A 20,976-nucleotide genomic window follows, 5' to 3' on the forward strand; every position below is an offset into this window, starting at 1 on the left:
AGTTTCTTGCTTCTTCTTCATTTGCTTGCAGGAAATAGACCCTTGTGGTCAGGTTGATCATGCTCTGGCGTGGTCAATAACCTCTCGGAGTTGGTTTAGTGATTGCTAAGGTGCGACGTCCTCGCACGTTCGTAGTCGGATTGTCGAAGTCTACTCCACCCAAAATGATACTACAATCTCATCGAAAGATGGGACACCTTTGCATCTATCATAAGGTCTTTTGACCTAAAAAATAAAGAGATGACTTTCAGGACGGAGTGCCGTCGTCTCGAGGCGGAACTTGGGCAGTAGCACTTTTGCCCTCCAACGGAGCGATTCTTCAACAACACCATCTCATGTCAAACCCTAGTTAATCTCTTGTGTTCAATCTTTGTATTAAAACCTCAGATTGGCACCTATGGGTGACTAGTAGTGTTGATTACATTTTGTAGTTGATGCTAGATGGTTTATTTGGCGGAAGATCATATGTTTAGATCCATTATGTTATTTAATATCCCTCTGATCTTGAGGATGAATATTATTTGTGAGTAGTTGTCCTTGTTCTTGAGGCCACAAGAGAAGTCCTGTTGCAAGTAATCATGTGAACTTTATATTCGTTATATATTTTGATGGTATGTATGTTGTGATTCCCTTAGTGGTGTTATATGAACGTCGACTACATGACACTTCACCATCTTTGAGCCTAAGGGAATGCATTGTGGAGTAGTTATTAGATGATGGTTGCTAGAGCGACAGAAGCTTAAACCTTGGTTTATGCGTTATTTTGTAAGGGGATGATTTAGATCCACATGTTTAATGCTATGGTTAGGTTGCTATCTTAATTCTTCTTTCGTTGTTGCAGATGCTTGTGAGGGGGTTAATCATAAGTGGGAGGCTTGTTCAAGTAAGAATAACACCCAAGCACCGCTCCATCCACATACCATATTATCAAAGTAGCGAACATGAATCAAACCAACATGATGAAAGTGACTAGATGAAATTCCCGTGTGCTCTCAAGAATGTTTTACTTACTATATGAGACCGTTCCGACCTATCCTTTTCCACAAAAGGATTGGGCTACCTTGCTGCACTTTTGCTACCGTTACCATTACTTGCTCGTTACAAATTATCTTACTATCAAACGATCTGTTACCTACAATTTCAGTGCTTGTAGAAATTACCTTGTTGAAAACCGCTTGTCATTTCCTTCTGCTTCTCGTTGAGTTCGACACTCTTACTTATCGAAAGGACTATGATTGATCCTCTATATTTGTGGGTCATCAGTGCCCAGTCTTTGTTTGTCAGAATGTTTCAGCTGGGCGCAATAGTTGATGGGGAGGAGGCATTGATGAACATGATCCACGACAATGGTGCCCACGTAGAAGGGCAAGTGGAATACTCCTAGTCGGAGCCGAACACATAGAAGATGCACACCCATATGCCATCCACCCAGTAGACGCACACCCAGCAGCCGGACGACGACCAGCCGGATGGTGATCCGGACAACATCTAGGCACCCGGTGCGTACCCAAAGAAGAAGACATGGGGATTTTCAACTTGAAGGAGGATGAATTGTTGCTCCATGTGTGGTTGGCCACAAGCATTGATCTTATTCATGGCACAAAGCAAATGGGTGAAACCTTTTGGGTAAGTGTGCATGCTTGGTTCCATGAGAAAAAGCACTATGGTTCCTATCGCAAGGAAGTGATCCGTGAGCGCAATTCAAAGCTGCTCGCTCATTAATCGATGGTACACCATTCAAGAGGCCACAAGCAAGTATTACAACTTTTACAAACAATAGGAAATTTGGTGACCAATTGGCACGACACCCCAAAAGATTATAAGTTAGTTTATGTGTGTTGTCATTTGGTCACATATGCTCGATGTGTTGGTCATTTGGCCAAATATGTTATACGTGTTGGTCAATTGAGCAGATATGCTATGTGTGTTGGGTCATTTGGCCGGATATGCGACTTGTTGTTCATGTCTTTTCTTTCTACTAGGTCGGTCGTGCGTGCACATTGTTCTTTATGACAGAGAAAACTCTTCATGTATTTTTGGTCGAAGTTGAATGGGCACCCAAAATGGCTCAACATCGTTGCCAATTTCATCAAGGCTGCCGCCATAGGGAATGTAGATGAAGATGGTGATACAACAAAAGGAGGCCTTGCTCTGGCCAAAAGGATGACTAGGAACAGGGGAGGAAGTGGGAGGAGAAGAAAGGAAAGTTAGAAGGGGCGGCGACCAAGATGACGAAGTGGTTCGAGGACATCATGGCGAAGGAGCTAAGGAGACATGCGTCAAGCGCCAAGGAGGAAAAGAATATCGAGATGGTTGATGGCATTTGGTGCACCGTGTTGGATGATCGGATCCTCTACCGCTGTCCGCAAACACGACACGTCCGGATGTGTCCGCGGACATTTGGGATGTCCGATTTGATGCACGAGGTTGGAGTTGCCCTAGCAAGAAATAAAGTTTTGCAATTATATAAGTTCAAGAGGACATGGATGCAATATTGCCAATAAAAATGAAGACTAATGAGGAGGCAGCAGCGGAGATAATCTTCGCTGCTTCGCCGTCGTCCCTGTCCCTGGCTTCAGTAATTGACTAGAGGTGGCTGTTGCGCTAGTCTCCAAATAAGGAGGAGTCAACTCAGCGTTCATCGAGCATTCGGAGCTTTATTTGAAAGGGGAACAGCCCTCGGAGCTTCCAAGCCGCATTCATGGGTTCGTCGGTGGGAGGAGAAGAGGAGGAACGGATCCTGCTAGCGCGCGCGACGCCGCCGGAGGTACTCCCGTCTTCTCAATTCTCATCCTCCCTCCATGAAATTTCCAATGGTTCCGCTTGTTTGTTCCATCAAGATTCAAGAATCCTGAGTAGGGTTGCGACTTCTCTAATCCCCTTTAGTTTCTTGTTTTGGTTGCGTATTGCTATCGATTGTTTGGTCCTTCTCAATGGTTTCTTGTGATTGGACGCAAACGCTAGAAAAAAGAAGAGGGGATATACTTGGGAAAAAAATTCTATGAGACCAGGTCTCACGGATTAGCAGGTGAGACCCATCCTGATGGATGACACGTGGCATTTACAAATCAAAAAGCATGCACCCCACCCCCACCTGAAATCAGGGGGGAAGATTAGATGCTTTATGATTTGTGAATGCCACATGTCATCCATCAGAGCGGGTCTTACCTGATTTATACTTCGATTGTTGGATTCTTGGATCCGCTTTCAGCTTGAGTGGTTTGGCATGCACTTCCCTGATTGATTTGATGCGAAATAATGGTCGTCGGGAAGAAAAAAGACGAAGGGGGGATTCTGTAGAGGACTAGTGGCGGCTGACAAATGAGGCCCACATGAGGACATCTACCGCTTAAGAATTGCGGCCCCATTTTAGACTGAATTCTGGTATACCTTGCCATTGGATGTATTATATTGGAGCACACAATTATTCTGAGGGCTGCAGATCGCTTGACTTGTAGAAAATACTTAAATTTTGAAATTGAATAAATTGTTTTTCCTGAAATTAACATTTGCTTTTTTCTGTGAACTTGCTTGTGAGGTTGGATGGTTAATTTGACTGGTGCGTTCTTTGATGGTTTGGTTGAAAGCGATGGAATGGAATGGGATAAACGTGTTTGACTGGAAGGTTATGATTGTGAATGTTATAATATGGATCACTGTCTTTCAATCAACTTATCCGCGAAAAGAAACTTCAAATATTGAGCAATAGGCTATTCCAGATTACTACGTAATAAAAGTAGAACACTGTAAAATTTGGAGTTATATACTTATATGCATCTAGGATGTATCGGATTATTATTTTATCCAAAATGATAGTTGAATTTTGGATGCTTTACTGTACTATTCATAAAAAACACTATAAAGTGACAATCGGATGTACACTGTCTCTTTATCCAGTTGTCATATCTGAACTATCGGATCCCTTTCCAATCCATCAAAACATGATATGCCTCCCTGCTAATTTGTGTTCTTAAACTGTAGCTGTAGTAATCTGTACTTGAGTAACAAGAAGGAAAAGCCCTGTGAAATGTTCAACTCTTTAGACTGATCATTCATTTTGGAAAATAATGTACTGCATACTATTTATGAAGTTGAAAATTTGTTGCATGACTAGAATTTTCCAGATGGACAACTCTTTGGTCTGAGCGTCTCAGATTTCTTTCCCACTTTGTGCATATTTTTTCTCAATGCCTTGTGCATACACACATGCTCCTAAAACATCAAGCATCTTGGTAGCTCTTTTTTGCATGTTTGAATCTACATTTATTCTGAACCCACAATGTTTTTTCCTTTTCTTTTTGAGCAACACAGAAGCTCTGTGTATCAATGTACTGGTAGATGGAAAAAGTATTTACATGGTTACAAGCATCCAGTCACAACGACCACCTGTGCCACAGCCTTAAGCGCTAAGCTCCTCCAGTACTGACGCTTGGAGTCTAGTCACTCCCGCTCAGATACAAAACCTTGCCTCCCGTGGCCAAGTAGCACGAGCCAGTGAACGCGTCTCCAGCAGCAGAAGGGCACACAGTCGATCAGATCCATGAGAGCACCTTGTTCCTCCAGGGTCGGGAGAAGGGATAGTCCAGCAAGAGGTATCCCATGGAAACTAGGGCCCTCTCCAGAGAAACCCACGTATAGGATCTTGTCAACACGTTTTTGCATTTTCTTGTAGAGTCCGAGCACCGTAAGCTAGCAAAGTGCATAGACATCAACACCGATTTGACCAGAACCAGTCATCATGCCCCCTTTCCAGTATGGTAGGTGGCCAGCAATCCGATCCACCAGCTGCTTAGAAGGCTCGCTGGGTAATTTGCGAACCGTCACTAGGGTCCCTAGGTACTTCGCCCGGAAGGTGGTAATGGCATCCCATTAGCTTTCTTGCTTATTTTCGTGCTGTCCTTCTGAGGCTAATCTGGTAAGAAATCTGTCCGTATGAAAATAAAGACAAATTTCCTTCTTATTTTGTGTGTGCTAGTTCTACTTTTAGTACAAATGCTAATCAGTAATTTGATAAGGATCAATAAATAAAGCACATAATGATATTTTGTTGATAAGTAGATGTGTCTGAACAATGTATGATGATCATATGGACACCTGCCAAGGGCATCTTCTCATATTGATTCTGAGAAAGATCAGGGATCATCTGCTGTACTAGTTTTAGGAAGCCTGCTTTACATAATTGATCACTATGAGAATGCTGGGTCACATTTTCTGCAATTAATTGTAGTGATCTATATTGGATTTATTTTATCTGTGGGGTCAACTAGGAGTATTAATTTTAAATATTCAGTGAGACAGATCCTTTAAAAAATACAACTGTTCACGTTTATCACGCTGTCACAGGCTCACAACCTCTGCCAATGTATATTGTGTGTTCTTTTTGTTTCATTTAACAGTTTTTTCATGCTTCAATTTTCTGCTGACTTGGATGGAGCTATGAAAAGCTTCCACTTGTCAAATGATTTGTAGATCAACCATTAACAAGTTTACTTTATTCACAGAACTTTGATGAACACACAGGCGATGGCTCAGTTGATTTCAGAGGTCACCCTATTTTAAAGCACAATACAGGAAACTGGAGAGCATGCTCATTGATTCTTGGTAATAATTCATCAAGAAATCTCCATTAAGGAACAACGTAACCCTCTTCTTTGTTAGGGACAAAACCATCAAGATCCTGTGAGACCATCTTTAAGAAAATACATTCTTAGTTGACTTGCAAAATTTTAAGCTTGCAATTCATTGAATTGGATATAGTTTCATTAAAGTCTATGGGAAGCATTTGTCAGCTTAAGACACTATGTTTGACGATATTTTATTTCGAGAATTGAGTCTATGTTTCATGATAATCTTGTATCCCTAAACATAAGAAAGAAAAGCCTTTGTACTTGTATGATTAAATGTAATGTTAAATTCACATGACATTCTTTTATTTATTACATGGCAGGGACTGAAGTGTGCGAACGCTTAGCCTACTATGGGATCTCCAAAAGTTTGGTCACTTACCTTTCAACAAGACTGCATGAAGGCAATGTGTCTGCAGCCAGAAACTTCACGACCTGGCAAGGAACTTGTTATCTCACACCACTTATTGGAGCAACCTTAGCAGATTCTTACTGGGGAAAGTATCGGACTATTGCTGTTTTCTCAACTATTTACTTCCTTGTAAGTTTCAACTAACCACATCCAAATGCACCTCAAAATTTCTTACTGGGGGAAAAGAACTCTCTTTCTCGTTGGTTCAGTTGAATTGGCTTTGTAGTAATGTTTAGTACTTTACACATGTTAATGTATTTGGTGCCAAATAATCATGTCCTGGTGTTATTTTCGTTGGTATTTCTTGATGGATGAAAGATTAGCCATAGACAATTTGATTGTGGACCTGTGGAGCTTATCTTTTTCTCGAACACCCATACATAGCTTATTTTATCGAATGCGTGTATATAGCTTATTTCATGACAAAGATTATGAACACTGCATGATAGTGAGTTCAGATATACTCCATCCGTTCACTATTATAAGATGTTCTAACTTTTTTCTGATTCGGATGTATATAGACACATTTAGTGTGTTTGTTCACTCATTTCAGTCTGTTTGTAGTCCATATTGAAATATCCAAAACATCTTATATTTGTGCACGGAGGGAGTAATTCTTAACATGATAGATAACTAGCATATTTTCACATATGTTTGCAAACCTACATGTCTTAGTTGTGCATCTGATGTCCCAGTACGTGCTTATTTCTGCTGATATATTGTGCTAATGACTCCTCAATGTGCATTTTGATTGAAGGGGATGTCAGCATTGACACTTTCAGCATTGATTCCTTATCTCCAGCCCCCTCAATGTATTGGGTCTTTTTGTCCACAACCAGCCTTACACCAGTATTTGATATATTTTGTTGGACTATACATGATTGCTTTAGGGGCTGGAGGTATCAAGCCATGTGTTTCGTCCTTCGGTGCAGACCAATTCGATGATACCGATCCAGTTGAGCGAACAAAGAAAGGCGCTTTCTTCAATTGGTTTTATTTCTCCATAAATATTGGTTCATTGATCTCTGGCACTGTTCTTATTTGGGTACAAGAAAAATATGGATATGGCATTGGATTTGCAATCCCTACCTTTTTCATTGCCTTAGCTATCGGAAGCTTTTTTCTAGGCTCAGAGGTATACAGATTTCAGATACCTGGAGGAAGCCCGCTTACAAGAGCATGCCAGGTAGTTGTTGCAGCCATTTACAAGCGAAATGTGGACTTGCCAGTTGATAGTTCTCTTCTCTATGAGTGTCGTGGCAAGAGATCAGCTATTGAGGGGAGCCGTAAGCTGGAGCACAGCAGTGAATTCAGGTACTTTTCTTGGTTATCATCAGGAACCATTTGTTGTGCAAGATGCTTTTACCTTGCCAAATTAATTAGTTGCAAAAACAATTCACATGCTGTTCACATGTTGGTATTAATTAATTAATTTGGTGGAGTTCAGATTGCTGTTCTGGAAGAAATAAAAACATATTTTTAAAGTTCAAGAACTAAAAGAAAATATTTTACAATTTAACAAAGCTGACACGGATTTGCAAAGTATGGTACTCTTTTGCTCTGACATTTGCATGCTTGCAAAGCTTGTGTCTTGGGGCTTCCTGGACACAGCAATCCCTTTTCAGAACCCTAACAGGTAAACCTTGCACAAGATGTAAGTAGCATAAGATTTGCATACCCACTGACCCGATGCATATTTTTCCTCTACAGTTTTCTTGACAAATCAGCAGTCGTTTTGCGGAGTGAATGCGGCGGTTTTCACAATCCTTGGAGGCTTTGCACTGTCACACAGATTGAAGAGCTCAAAATATTAATGAGGATGTTTCCAATCTGGGCAACGGGCATTGTGTTCTTCACTGTCTGCGCTCAGAATTCATCAATGTTCATAGAGCAAGGAATGGCACTCAACAACCAAGTGGGATCATTTAAGATCCCACCGGCCACCCTGTCGTCCTTGGACGTAATCAGCATCGTTGTTTGGGTCCCTATTTACGAGAGATTCATCGTGCCGATAGCAAGGAGATTGACTGGTAAGGAGAGGGGCTTCTCGGAGCTTCAGCGTATGGGGATCGGTCTTTTCGTGTCCACCATTGCAATGGCGGTCGCAGCATTGGTTGAGGTCAAGCGCCTGGAGAGCGCAAGATCCGAGGGCCTGGTCCATCAGAAGGTGCCTGTTTCCATGAGCATTCTCTGGCAAGCGCCTCGGTACCTGTTGATCGGTGTCGGTGAGGTGTTCACGTCCATCGGGCAGGCTGAGTTCTTCTACAACCAGTCTCCGGATTCCATGAGAAGCCTGTGCTCGGCTTTCGCCCTTGTCACCGTGTCGCTTGGAAGCTATCTTAGCTCGTTCATACTGACCCTGGTGTCGTATCTTACGACGCGGGGGGAGCAGATGGGGTGGATTCCTGACAACCTGAATGAAGGCCACCTTGACCGCTTCTTCTGGCTCATTGCTGGCCTCAGCTCTCTGAATTTTCTTGCTTTCGTTTACTTTGCGCAGCAGTACAAGTGCAAGAAAGCTTCTGTACTTTGATGTTTCCGCCTTTGCCTTGTATTGTGCAGAAAGTTGTGTGGATATTTCTCTGATGAACAAGCTAACAATGTACAGGCTACAATGTACAGTCTTCTGTAGTGTACAGTCTTGTATCCTTTGATAGTTGTATACATTTGTTTACTTGGAGAGTGGGAATAGTGTACCTTTTCCCCTTGTTAATGAAGCTTATAACCATGTAGCTTTAACCAACACGCCTGCTATGTCAATCATTTCAGTTTCTGGCCTCAGACGTCAGGGATCTGCGTGCTTTCCAGCGGCAGAAGAACTATCTGGAAAGTGATTGCAAACATGCTATGGTGGGTGGCACTACAGTGCACCCATGTGTCTTGAGTTTTTTTTAAGTTAGAAGTGTGCTCCGAGGAGCACATGCTCCCTTTATATTTTACAAAATTCAAAGCTAAGTTAAAACTCTTTCCAAAGGAATCCAAAAAAAGGTATGGTGTGTAGGTACTAGAGTCACGCGTCAGCAATTTTTTGTGGAAAAAATCCATTCATTTGTGGTCTATGTAAAAAACAAAATTGGAAAGCTATAATAGCAAATAATCTCTTGAAAAGAGAGAGAGGGGGGGGGGGGGGGCTGAGTTTTTTCTCTTTTTGCGCTAGCAATTGAACCGAGCCTTTGCGGAACTTGAAATCCAAAAATGTTAAAAGAAAGAAATCTAAGAAAAACTGATTCACTATGTTGAAGTATATATGTGGATTGCCAAACTCTTCCCACCAACTTAGGCTTTTGGTTGCGTTGGCTAGTGCATGAATCTTAACATGGTATCAGAGCTAAGGTCTTAAGTTCTCAATCTTGGTGAAGTGTTGGTGTGTAGAGATCCTGTGTATTGTGGGATAGTGATCAGAATTAGCGTGCTACTAGTGGACAGCCATCACAGCGGGTGGGGCAGCGCCACGGTCCACCCAACTACATTTTTTCATTCTGAATACACTCGTCGCTTTTGATAAGCTTTGGTCACAAGCAACTGCGACTTATGATAGTGTTAAAAAAGTCTTATATTTTAAGACAGTTGGAGTATTTATCACCTCCAAGTTGAACTTTTCAAAAGCCTAATCTTCCCAGCTCAAAACCAAAATATTGGGCTGTTTGCTCCACCATCCGCATCAACTTCAGTTCTTCACCATCTTGCCACCCACAACAACGCGACAACTCCGACTTCTTTAGTTTCTATCACACGGTGAACGAATTCAGAAGTCACATCGGCCAATCCATGCCGACCAATCGGCACCGAAGCCCATCCTGCCTTCCAACTTGGCTCAACATCATTGTCGTTGTCACATGAGCTGGGCCAAAATCACTGTTTTAACCTTGTTAGAATTATTTTAGCACAAAATGGCCTCTCCTGAAAATTTTAACACGACCTAACCCTTTTTTTAACAATGCCATGACTTGCAGCGTTTCTGGCCCATATAGAAACGCCAAACTGCCGGGCATTTCTAGCCTGGTCAAGTAGCAGTTGAGTTCCTTTGTGGCATGAAAGATACGCCATTGATTATGGGGTTGCTCTACCCCAGTGAGAAACGACACTGCTTATTGTGTTTCCAGCAACGTCTGCCCGTGGCCACTTATCTATTCAGGGTCGGAACGGCCAGCGGTATGGTATGGCGTGTCTAGATTGACCAGAAAAGTCACACGCCATAGCGTTACCAAAAAGATGAGATCGTGCTAAAAATTCCAAATGGGTTTAGATCATGCTAAAAAAATCCTAACAAGAGCCGCCGCGCTAACAACTGCTGCCTCCTGCTCTGGAAGGCTTATCGTCAAATCCATGCACAGGAAAATTCAATGCAGAAGGAATCTCACGAGTACACGGTGCATGTCCATGATACGTGCAGTGCACCACCGAGCATGATCTGCATTCTCGGCTGAAAATAATAAATGTGAGCGGCCTGCAACAGCAGGGAATAGAAACATGCGCGGTCATGGACCCTTTTCGCTGAAGATGCACTCTCAGGCCAATGTCAGCTGGCAGACGCTTAATTACTCGATCTACGGAAGCACTATGTTTTGTTCTCAATAAGCACATGCACGCGTTAGAATTATATATAGTCGACTAGGATCTGGGTGCTGCTAGTGGACAGGACGATTGGTCTGGACAACCATTACAGCTATGCAGGTACCGGTGGAACAACACTAGTGTCCACCCAGTTACTTTCTCTGTTTGAATAACTTATCATTTTTGACCAACTTTGATTACAAGTGAGTGTAACATTTGTGGTCCTAAAGACCAAGGAGGTCTAGGGTAAAAGGCCTAGAGATTAGAAATTACTCCCTCCGTCCGGGTTTATTAGGCCCGCGAGCAAATAAGGCATGTCCGTTTTTATTAGACCCCATTGGCAACCGTGTACACTTCATCCCTCGATTTAATTGATAGCTGTAATGTGTGCTACGCTGCATGCGCGTGAGCATGCATGCGCACCATTGGTGGAGGGTTGGTGGGCTTGGTGTTGCATGCATAGTTAACATTAATTTACATGCCAAACGAGGCGTTAACCAACAGCATGAGGAATTAATGCCTTGAAAAACGTAGGCAATTACTAGCTGCCTTGGTACTGCTGATTTGGTCTTTGCCCCTAATAAATCCGGACGGAGGTAGTAAATGTCTATCAAGCAAATGGCTGTATAATTAAGATATTGTTGGGATATCCTTCTCATGTGAGATGTGAGGAGATGACCACTTGAGGCCTTTTAGGCAGCCCAAAGAGGTGCAGAAGCCCACTACTCATTAGGGTTATGACCTAGGGTCATTTCGGATTTTGCACATGAGAGGATGGGGATGCTTTACCCTCCATCCAGCAACCACCATCAAGGGTGACGAAATCAGTTTATCCTCCAAAAGAGAAGAAGAGAGAAAACCAAGAGTGCAAGGGAAGAAGAGGAAGATTGAAGGAAGAAGCACAGGGAGCTCCTCCCCAAGGTTGTGATGGTCCAGATCCACTACCCTGTCTTCTTCAAGCTTCGGTTCCACCATCTTTGGTGAGATTGTTCCAATTCCTAGTTCTTGAGCCCCAAATCTTGTTGTGTTCATCCAAGATTCAGAAATCTTGATGTATGAGATCCTCTAGTGTTGTCTAGAGAAGAACTTGGTGTATCCCACATTTGATAATAGTGGAAGAGGATTTGGTGGCTTCGGCCGTGTTTTTTACCCTCGAGTTGGGGGGTTTTCCACGTAAAAATCTGGTGTCTCTTTGTTGATGCTTGGTGTTGTCCAGAAACTTCTACCACAAGACATCAGGCTGAGGAGTGTCTTGCTTGCTGAGTAACATTTTGCCTCCATATATGCTGCTGCATATGTTTCCTTTCGTGCTAAGTAAATATCCTTGAGTTAGTACATGATGTGGAGCTGAGATTACTTTGTTTCCGCTGCAGTTTTCAGTTAAACACAAGTGCATTTGTGTGCTAATTTCCATCAGAGTGGCATCAGAGCCTTGGTTGCTTAGAAGGTTGCAAATCCCAGTTGCTGGATTATTGTTGTAAGTGCTGCTCACAATGGCTTTGGAAGAAAGCACTACTACAAGTGGCATGATAAAACTTGATTCTTTCAATTACTCATTATGGAAACCCATGATGAAAGACATCCTTTATTGCAAGGATTTGTATGAGCCAATTGTGAAAGACAAGATACCCACCGGTATCACAGAAGAAGAATGGAGAGTGTTGCATAGAAAGGCAGTATGTATGATTCGATTGTACATCAACCACAATATTTTCCATCATGTTGCAAATGACACAAATGCTTATGAGATGTGGCAGGAGTTGGAGTCTATGTATGAGAGGAAGACATCAATGAACAAAGCCTCGGTGATCAAAAGACTTGCAAAGCTTGAGTACCAAGATGGCACAAGTGTGATTGAGCACTTAAATGTCTTTCAATGCCATATAAATCAACTTTCAGCCATGAAGGTCAACTTTGAAGATGAGGTGCAAGCATTGTTGCTGCTGAGTTCCATGCCTGATAGTTGGAACACGCTTGTTGTGTCACTTAGCAATTCAGCTCCGGATGAGAAGCTGACTTTGGAGATGGTGAAGAACAATATGCTGAATGAAGAAGCCAGAAAGAAGGAAAAAGGTGATGCCTCTTCTTCTGATGTGTATGTGGCTGAAACCCATGGAAAGAATGAGAACCATGGACGCAACAATACAAGATTTCAGCAAGGCAAAAGCAAATCCAGGGGGGATCAAAGTCAAAACAGAGAAACGATATTACTTGCTTTCATTGTGGCAATCCGGGACACATAAAGAGGGAGTGCAGGAAGTACAAAAGAGAGTTTGTAGAGGGGAAACTCACAAAGAAAATCGAGCAAAAGGCTGAGAGCAGTTCAACCATGACTGCAACAGATGAAGACTATCTAGTCATTGAAGATGAAGATTGCTACAATGTTGTTCGTGATGATGGAGTGAATTACAAGAAACCACCACATTTGGGGCTTATCTTGCAGAAAACAACCTGGTCGCTAATCATTTGCAAAAGCCACCACGGATTCAGTAAAAGTGTTGCAAATTGCACTGAACATGTAATTTGGCGCGGTTGAGGGCGTTTTCGACAAGTGGGACACGATTGTAAGGATCTAACTCAGCAAACAATTAACACACACACCCCTATATCTAACAAAGAAAAGCAATCAACCCCTCCCCTGTGGAGCAGCGCGAGCTCGGCCGACACGGCGACGCCCTGACCCTGCTGACCATCGGGATGCCGTGGCAGGGAGCATGAGCCCCGGCAGGGCGGACATGGAGACGAGGAGGAGGTGGAGCAGGCAGGAGATGGACATGAGCGAGCAGTCGAGCGCGGCGTGCGTGCCCCCGAGCGTGTCGCGGTGGCGGACGGTGACGGCGAGCAGGTCGGCGCGCCCGCGGCACAGTCCCACGGCCTCCTGCTCGGCGTGCCCGCGGCACAGCTCCCTGTCGCCGGTAGCGTGACCTGGACGACGAGCAACGGGACCGGCAGCCTGCCCACCTCACGCTCCTAGCATGAGCCTGCTTCGAAATGTGCCGCCCAGTATGAACGGCACTGACGGGTCCCCGCTGTCGTTGACGACGGCGACCGACACCACCTGCGAGTCCAGCGGTTCCGCCTCCCGGGACACGAGGCTCTGTAGGATGGGCCGCGGCGCGCAGGAGCTCGTCCTCGCCGGAGTTCGGAGCAGTTGAGCGGCGCGTCCGGGTCGTAGGTCCACCAGGTGGAGTTATTGTTGCCCGCGGGCACGGCGGCCTCGTCTGCGGCATCGCGCTGTGCGGCGACCCGGAGCAACACGACGGCCAGGGCGTGATCACAGCGGCTCAGATGCGTGTTGGCTGCTCAGTCCTGCACGGCGGCTCGGACGCAGAGACGCGCGATGGTGGCCACCACGCGGCGGTGAAAGCGCACGGCGGACGGCAGGGCCAGGGCGGACCGCGCAGTGCTTGTCGGTGGCCTCCATCCCGCCGGCGCCGCCCGTCGTCGGAGAAGAAAGACCCTGGGGCGCGCTCAGTTCCGTGACCGCCCTCCTTGCTCCACCTCCTCCTCGTCTCCGCGACCGTCGGTCGACGGGCGTCTTCCGGCGGCGGCGACGGGAGCCGTGCTCTGCTGGGCATGGTCCAGGGGGCTGATTGCTTTTTTAAAAGTCTACTAGGGGTCTGTGTGTGATTATTTTGCCAAGTCAGCTCCTTACAGTTCGGCCCCACATGTCAGAAAGTGATTAAATGGGCTAAATCACCTGTTCAGTGCTTTTTGCAACACTTTTACTGAATCCGCGGTGGCTTTTGCAAATGATTAGCGACTAGGTGGTTTTCTGCAAGATAAGCCTCAAATGTGGTGGTTTCTTGCAATTCACTCTTGGGTTGTGGATTCAGGTGCGTCCTTCCACATCACATCACACAAGGAGTATTTCACATCTTACACTAGTGGTTACCGTGTATGTTTCCATCTGTTTGGCTCATAAGTGCCTCCTTGGTTGGATTTGGTGATATCTACCTCTGATAGTACTCCTTCTGTTTCTCTTTACTTCGCGTGACAAGTTTTTCTAAGATTAAACTTTGTGAAGCTTGACCACGGCTACCGAACATATCATTCATGGATTAACAAAGCCTGAAATATAACATTAGATTTACGATTCTTATGTGTAAATTAGTAAACACGTTTGTTTTATATACGAAGTAAGTGTACAAGGAATGGATGTGGGTGAAGCGGGGAGTCTTAGGCTCCCACTGTTGGCTATTTTGGCAATGTGTTGGGATAGGTTTGCTTTTACTAAACTGCTTTTGCTCACTTTGCTTTCGTGTAAAGATTTAGTTTCCACATGAAGGAAGGTCAGGGCATGAAAAAAACCTGCAATCTATTCGACTGGTCAAGTAGTCAACAATGCAAACGTGATGTGAATATAATCATTTACGGTTGCATGCATCGACTGATGCAGAGGCCGGATGCAATCCTCCTCTTCAAAAAAGAGAGAATATAATCATTTGTATAGAACTCGGAAAAACATACAACCCGGAAAAGCGGCTCACGGGCGCCAGCCGGTCAGGGTCCGCGACGGCAAGGATCATGGTAGGCAAAGCTCGGGTAAAAGTGTCGCGCAGCGCCCGGACGTGCAGCGCGCTGACCCGGCCGTATGCTAACAAAGTCGGCCAACTAAGTCCCTCCCAGCCCCACATGTCAACGTTAGGCATGCAACACGCCGAGTAGGGCGCACACGCACGCCTCGAAGGACCCATGCCCAGATATATGAGATAAAGACCTGACTAAGAAGGACGTCTAAATCGACCAGTACGGACAAACAGCTTCTATGATCCAGAGGTAATTATCCGTGTTTGTTAGCCCGTCTATTGCTTCTCGGTGTTCTTTACCGTATGTATTTTTTTCAAGAAAACTTTCGATCTATTTATCTTCAATGGTGATAGTACAACAAGTACTAGAAATAATAAAAATTACATTCAAATTCATAGACCACCTAGCAACGGCTACAAGCACTGAAGCGAGCTGAAGGCGCGCAACCGTCATCGCCCCCCGTCATCGGAGCCGGGCTAAACTTGTTGTAGTAGACAGTTTGAAAATCGCCGTGTTAAGACCCCATAGGACCAGCGCACCAAAACAACAACCACTATCGATAAAGAGTAACCTCCGTCCCGGTTTATTGCCCCCCATTGAAATCTGCGCCAAATATTGACCATAAATTTAACTAACAAAATGTTCATGCTTGTTACTAAAAATTATATCATTGAAAAAATTTGTTCAAATACTAATCCAATGCTATAATGTTTGTTGACATGCACTAACATTTTGTCAGTTAAATCTTTGGTCAAAATTTAGCACAAATTACAAAGGGGACTAATAAACCAGGACGGAGGTAGTATCGTAGATCGGATCCAACCTGAAGACTCACGAACATAGACGAACGACGACCAGATCCATCAAAGACAGATCCGCCGGAGACACACCCCACACGCCCACCGATGATGCTGGACGCGCCACCGGAATGGGGTCTAGGCGGGGAAACCTTATCCCATCTTCAAGAAGCCGTTGTCGTCTCGTCTTATTGAGTAGGACACAAACCCTAATGAAACTCGAAGTAACGTCTAAAAGCGGAGCCCTCCCACCAACAAGGGCCGGGATCCATCGCGTCCCCATGGCCATAAGGCCATCGGAGACGAGGCGGACCGTCAGCGACGCTGGTGGGAGAAAGAGAAACCCTAAACTTGAGAGAGGAGGCGGCGGAAAGAGAAACCCTAAACTTGAGAGAGGAGGCGGCGGTTGCGTGTGATTTTTTTAAATCTGGACAGTGTTGGCTTACCGTATATATTTCTATCCATGTTAATTTCCTTTGATAATAGTTTATAAAACAAACATCTATTAAAACATGTTGCCTATAATTTGCTAAACTTCCTGGTTGTAGTTGGTCTTTGCGCCAATGACGCAACGGGTCATGTAGTACAATAGGAAGCCACGTGCAATTTCATTAATGGTTTATTTTCCTATTCTCAGGTTCAAGGGCTTGCCATTTAATTCCGATCACTGGGGTTCATGGATACCATGCAATATGAGAAAAGAGTAGTTTAGGCCTATGCGGACCGCGTATAAAGCCGTGACCCGTAAAATAACCGCTAAAATACAGGTCGACGTGAAAAATGCTGCCCAACTAGACCCCTGCAAACGCGTCCGACCCGTAAATATTTTTGAGGGGCGCGGCAAAATCTCATCCTCAACCCACGAATACGCAGGTTTCTGCCTCGCCCCTACGGTGCCCCGTATCCCAGGAAAGTGGTTGGCGGGAGGGAGATTTCAGCCCGCGCCCTTTCTCTACCTCTTTCAATCGCCGTCCGCCATTGGTTCCGCACGTCCGCCGCCATCGATTTCGGCCAAATTTGCGGGCGGAATCGCGCCGCGGGGCGCCCCTACCCTCTTCCACCGAGCATCTGTGCCGCCCCCCTGATCCGGTGACCCGAGCCGCCCCTAGTCGTCGCCGCCACCCGGGATCGACCGTCCATGAGCCATCGGAGAGCCACCGCCCTCAAGCAGCCGGTGAGTTTTTACTTGTGCTTGTGCCAAGCGGTATGCATAGTTGGTTAATGTGGCATGCGATTTTATGAATTTAGACAGAATTAAGCCCGTGCGAGAAGTTTTTGCTCGACGATTCATCCGATTCGGACGACTCGGATGTTGAGACGCTACTTGTCAACTATCGCCAACAGACGTTGGTGATGACCCAGTTGGAAATATGCCCTAGAGGCAATAATAAAATGCTTATTATTATATTTCCTTGTTCATGATAATTGTCTATTGTTCATGCTATAATTGTATTGACCAAAAACCGTAATACATGTGTGAATACATAGACCGTAATATGTCCCTAGTAAGCCTCTAGTTGACTAGCTCGTTGATCAATAGATGGTTGTGGTTTCCTGACCATGGACATTGGATGTCATTGATAACGGGATCACATCATTAGGAGAATGATGTGATGGACAAGACCCAATCCTAAGCATAGCACAAGATCGTGTAGTTTGTTTGCTAAGAGCTTTTCTAAATGTCAGGTATCATTTCCTTAGACCATGAGATTGTGCAACTCCAGGATGCCGTAGGAATGCTTTGGGTGTGCCAAACGTTACAACATAACTGGGTGGCTATAAAGGTACATTACAGGTATCTCCGAAAGTGTCTGTTGAGTTGGCACGAATCGAGACTGGGATTTGTCACTCCGTATGACGGAGAGGTATCTCTGGGCCCACTCGGTAATGCATCATCATAATGAGCTCAATGTGACTAAGGAGTTAGTCATGGGATCATGCGTTACGAAACGAGTAAAGAGACTTGCCGGTAACAAGATTGAATGAGGTATCGGCATACCGACGATCGAATCTCGGGCAAGTAACATACCGGTGGACAAAGGGAATTGTATACGGGATTGATTGAATCCCCGACATCGTGGTTCATTCGATGAGATCATCGTGGAACATGTGGGAGCCAACATGGGTATCCAGATCCCGCTGTTGGTTATTGGCCGGAGAGATATCTCGGTCATGTCTGCATGGTTCCCGAACCCGTAGGGTCTACACACTTAAGGTTCGGTGACGCTAGAGTTGTTATGGGAAATAGTATGTGGTTACCGAAGGTTGTTCGGAGTGCCAGATGAGATCATGGATGTCACGAGGAGTTCCGGAATGGTCCGGAGGTAAAGATTTATATATGGTAAGTCCAGTTTCAGTCACTGGTATAGTTTCGGGGGTTATCGGTATTGTACCGGGACCACCGAAAGATGTCTGGGGGTCCACGGGGTGGGGCCACCTGCTCCCGGGGGCTCAATGGGATGAAAAACGGTGGGAACCAGCCCCTAGTGGACTGGTGCACCACCCAAGGGCCCAAGGCGCCTAGGGTTGGAAACCCTAGGGGTGGGGCGCCTCCCACCAAACTTGGGGGGCAAGCTCCCCCCCTTGCCCCCCCTAGATGAGATCTAAGGGGGCCGGCCCCCTCCCCCCTTCCCCTACAAATAGTGTGTGGGGGGGGGGGAGGGTAGTGCTGCCGCACCCCTTCCTCTGGCGCAGCCCCTCCCTCCCCAACACCTCCTCCTCCTCCGTAGAGATTGGCGAAGCCCTACAGAAATACTACAAGCTCCACCACCACGCCGTCATGCTGCTGGAGCTCTCTCTCAACTTCTCCTTCCCCCCTTACTGGATCAAGAAGGAGGAGACGTCACCGAGCTATAAGTGTGTTGAACGCAGAGGCGCCGTCCGTTCGATGCTAGATCGAATCTTCCGCGATTTGAATCGCCGCGAGTACGACTCCATCATCCGCGTTCTTGTAATGCTTCCACTTAGCAATCTTAAAGGGTATGAAGATGCACTTCCTCTCTCTCTCTCTCTCTCTCTCTCTCTCTCTCTCTCTCTCTTGTTGCTAGAATCTCCTAGATTGGTCTTGGTGATACATAGGAAAATTTTGAATTATTGCTACGTTCCCCAACAGTGGCATCATGAGCTAGGTATATGCGTAGATTCTATGCACGAGTAGAAAACAAGTAGTTGTGGGCGATGGTTTGTTCAATTTTCTTACCGTTACTAGTCTTATCTTGATTTGGCGGCATTGTGGGATGAAGCGGCCCAGACCGACCTTACACGTACGCTTACGTGAGACAGGTTCCACCGACTAACATGCACTTGTTGCATAAGGTGGCTAGCAGGCGTCTGTCTCTCCCACTTTAGTCGGATCGGATTCGATGAAAAGGGTCCTTATGAAGGGTAAATAGCAATTGGCATATCACCGTTGTGGCTTTTGCGTAGGTAAGAAACGTTCTTGCTAGAAACCCGTAGCAGCCACGTAAAACATGCAACAACAATTAGAGGACATCTAACTTGTTTTTGCAGGGTATGCTATGTGATGTGATATGGCCAAAGGATGTGATGAATGATATATGTGATGTATGAGATTGCTCATGTTCTTGTAATAGGAATCACGACTTGCATGTCGATGAGTATGACAACCGACAGGAGCCATAGGAGTTGTCTTAATTTATTGTATGACCTGCGTGTCATTGAAAACGCCATGTAATTACTTTACTTTATTGCTAACCGTTAGCCATAGTAGTAGAAGTAATAGTTGGCGAGACAACTTCATGAAGACACGATGATGGAGATCATGATGATGGCGATCATGGTGTCATGCCGGTGACGAAGGTGATCATGCCGCGCCTCAAAGATGGAGATCAAAGTTGCAAGATGATATTGGCCATATCATGTCACTTTATGATTTGCAAGTGATGTTTGTCATGTTTACATCTTATTTGCTTAGAACGACGATAGCATAAATAAGATGATCCCTCACTAAAATTTCAAGAAAGTGTTCCCCCTAACTGTGCACAGTTGCGAAGGTTCGTTGTTTCGAAGCACTACGTGATGATCGGGTGTGATAGTGTTGGGGAACGTAGCAGAAATTTAAAATTTTCTACGCATCACCAAGATCAATATATGGAGATTCTAGCAACAAGAGAGAGAGGGAGTGCATCTTCATACCCTTGAAGATCGCTAAGCGGAAGCGTTACAAGAACGCGGTTGATGGAGTCATACTCGCGACGATTCAAATCGCGGAAGATCCGATCTATCGCCGAACGGACGGCGCCTCCGTGTTCAACACGATCTGATCCAAGAGACTTGCAGGGTTTCAAACCCTACGCGCCTTGGGCCCTTGGGGGGGGGGGTGCACCAGCCCACTAGGGGGCTGGTTCCCTCCCATATTTAGCCCATTAAGTCCCTCAGGGCAGGTAGTCCCACCCGGTGGACCTCCGGACACCTTTCGATGGTCCCGGTACAATACCGATAACCCCCGAAACCATTCCGATGACTGAAACTGGACTTCCCATATATAGATCTTCACCTCCGGACCATTCCGGAACTCCTCGTGACGCCCAGGATCTCATCCGGGACTCCGAACAACATTCGGTAACCACATACTAATTCCCATAACAACTCTAGCGTCACCGAACCTTAAGTGTGTAGACCCTACGGGTTCAGGAATCATGCAGACATGACCGAGACATCTCTCCGGCCAATAACCAACAACGGGATTTGGATACCCATGTTGGTTCCCACATATTCCACGATGATCTCATCGGATGAACCACGATGTCGGGGATTCAAGCAATCCCGTATGCAATTCCCTTTGTCAATCGGTACATTACTTGCCCGAGATTCGATCGTCGGTATCCGAATACCTCGTTCAATCTCGTTACGGGCAAGTCACTTTACTCGTTCCGTAATGCATGATCCCGTGACTAACTACTTAGTCACATTGAGCTCATTATGATGATGCAATACTGAGTGGGCCCAGAGATACCTCTCCATCATACGGAGTGACAAATCCCAGTCTCGATTCATGCCAACCCAACAGACATTTTCGGAGATACCTATAGTGCACCTT

The 20,976-nt window shown here is 45.4% G+C and overlaps 1 protein-coding gene across 1 annotated transcript; it reads left to right on the forward strand.

Annotated features, from left to right (window-relative positions):
- The first annotated feature begins 2,508 nt into the window (after positions 1–2,508).
- On the forward strand, positions 2,509–8,764 carry LOC123092846 (protein NRT1/ PTR FAMILY 8.3). Its single transcript, XM_044514698.1, has 5 exons — positions 2,509–2,767; positions 5,502–5,601; positions 5,948–6,165; positions 6,794–7,350; positions 7,747–8,764. Exons 1-5 carry the CDS (start codon positions 2,702–2,704, stop codon positions 8,567–8,569), a joined length of 1,764 nt encoding a protein of 587 aa, XP_044370633.1. The 5' UTR covers positions 2,509–2,701; the 3' UTR covers positions 8,570–8,764.
- Positions 8,765–20,976: the final 12,212 nt, after the last annotated feature.

This window comes from Triticum aestivum, chromosome 4B (genome assembly GCF_018294505.1).
Source record: "Triticum aestivum cultivar Chinese Spring chromosome 4B, IWGSC CS RefSeq v2.1, whole genome shotgun sequence".
NCBI classification, from domain to species: Eukaryota; Viridiplantae; Streptophyta; class Magnoliopsida; order Poales; family Poaceae; genus Triticum; species Triticum aestivum.

Coding starts and splice junctions, on each gene's coding strand:
- LOC123092846 (XM_044514698.1), top strand. CDS start 2,702: ATGGGTTCGTCGGTGGGAGGAGAAGAGGAGGAACGGATCCTGCTAGCG. Junction 2,768..5,501: donor CGCGCGCGACGCCGCCGGAG/GTACTCCCGTCT, acceptor CTTTATTCACAG/AACTTTGATGAACACACAGG. Junction 7,351..7,746: donor GAGCACAGCAGTGAATTCAG/GTACTTTTCTTG, acceptor TTTCCTCTACAG/TTTTCTTGACAAATCAGCAG.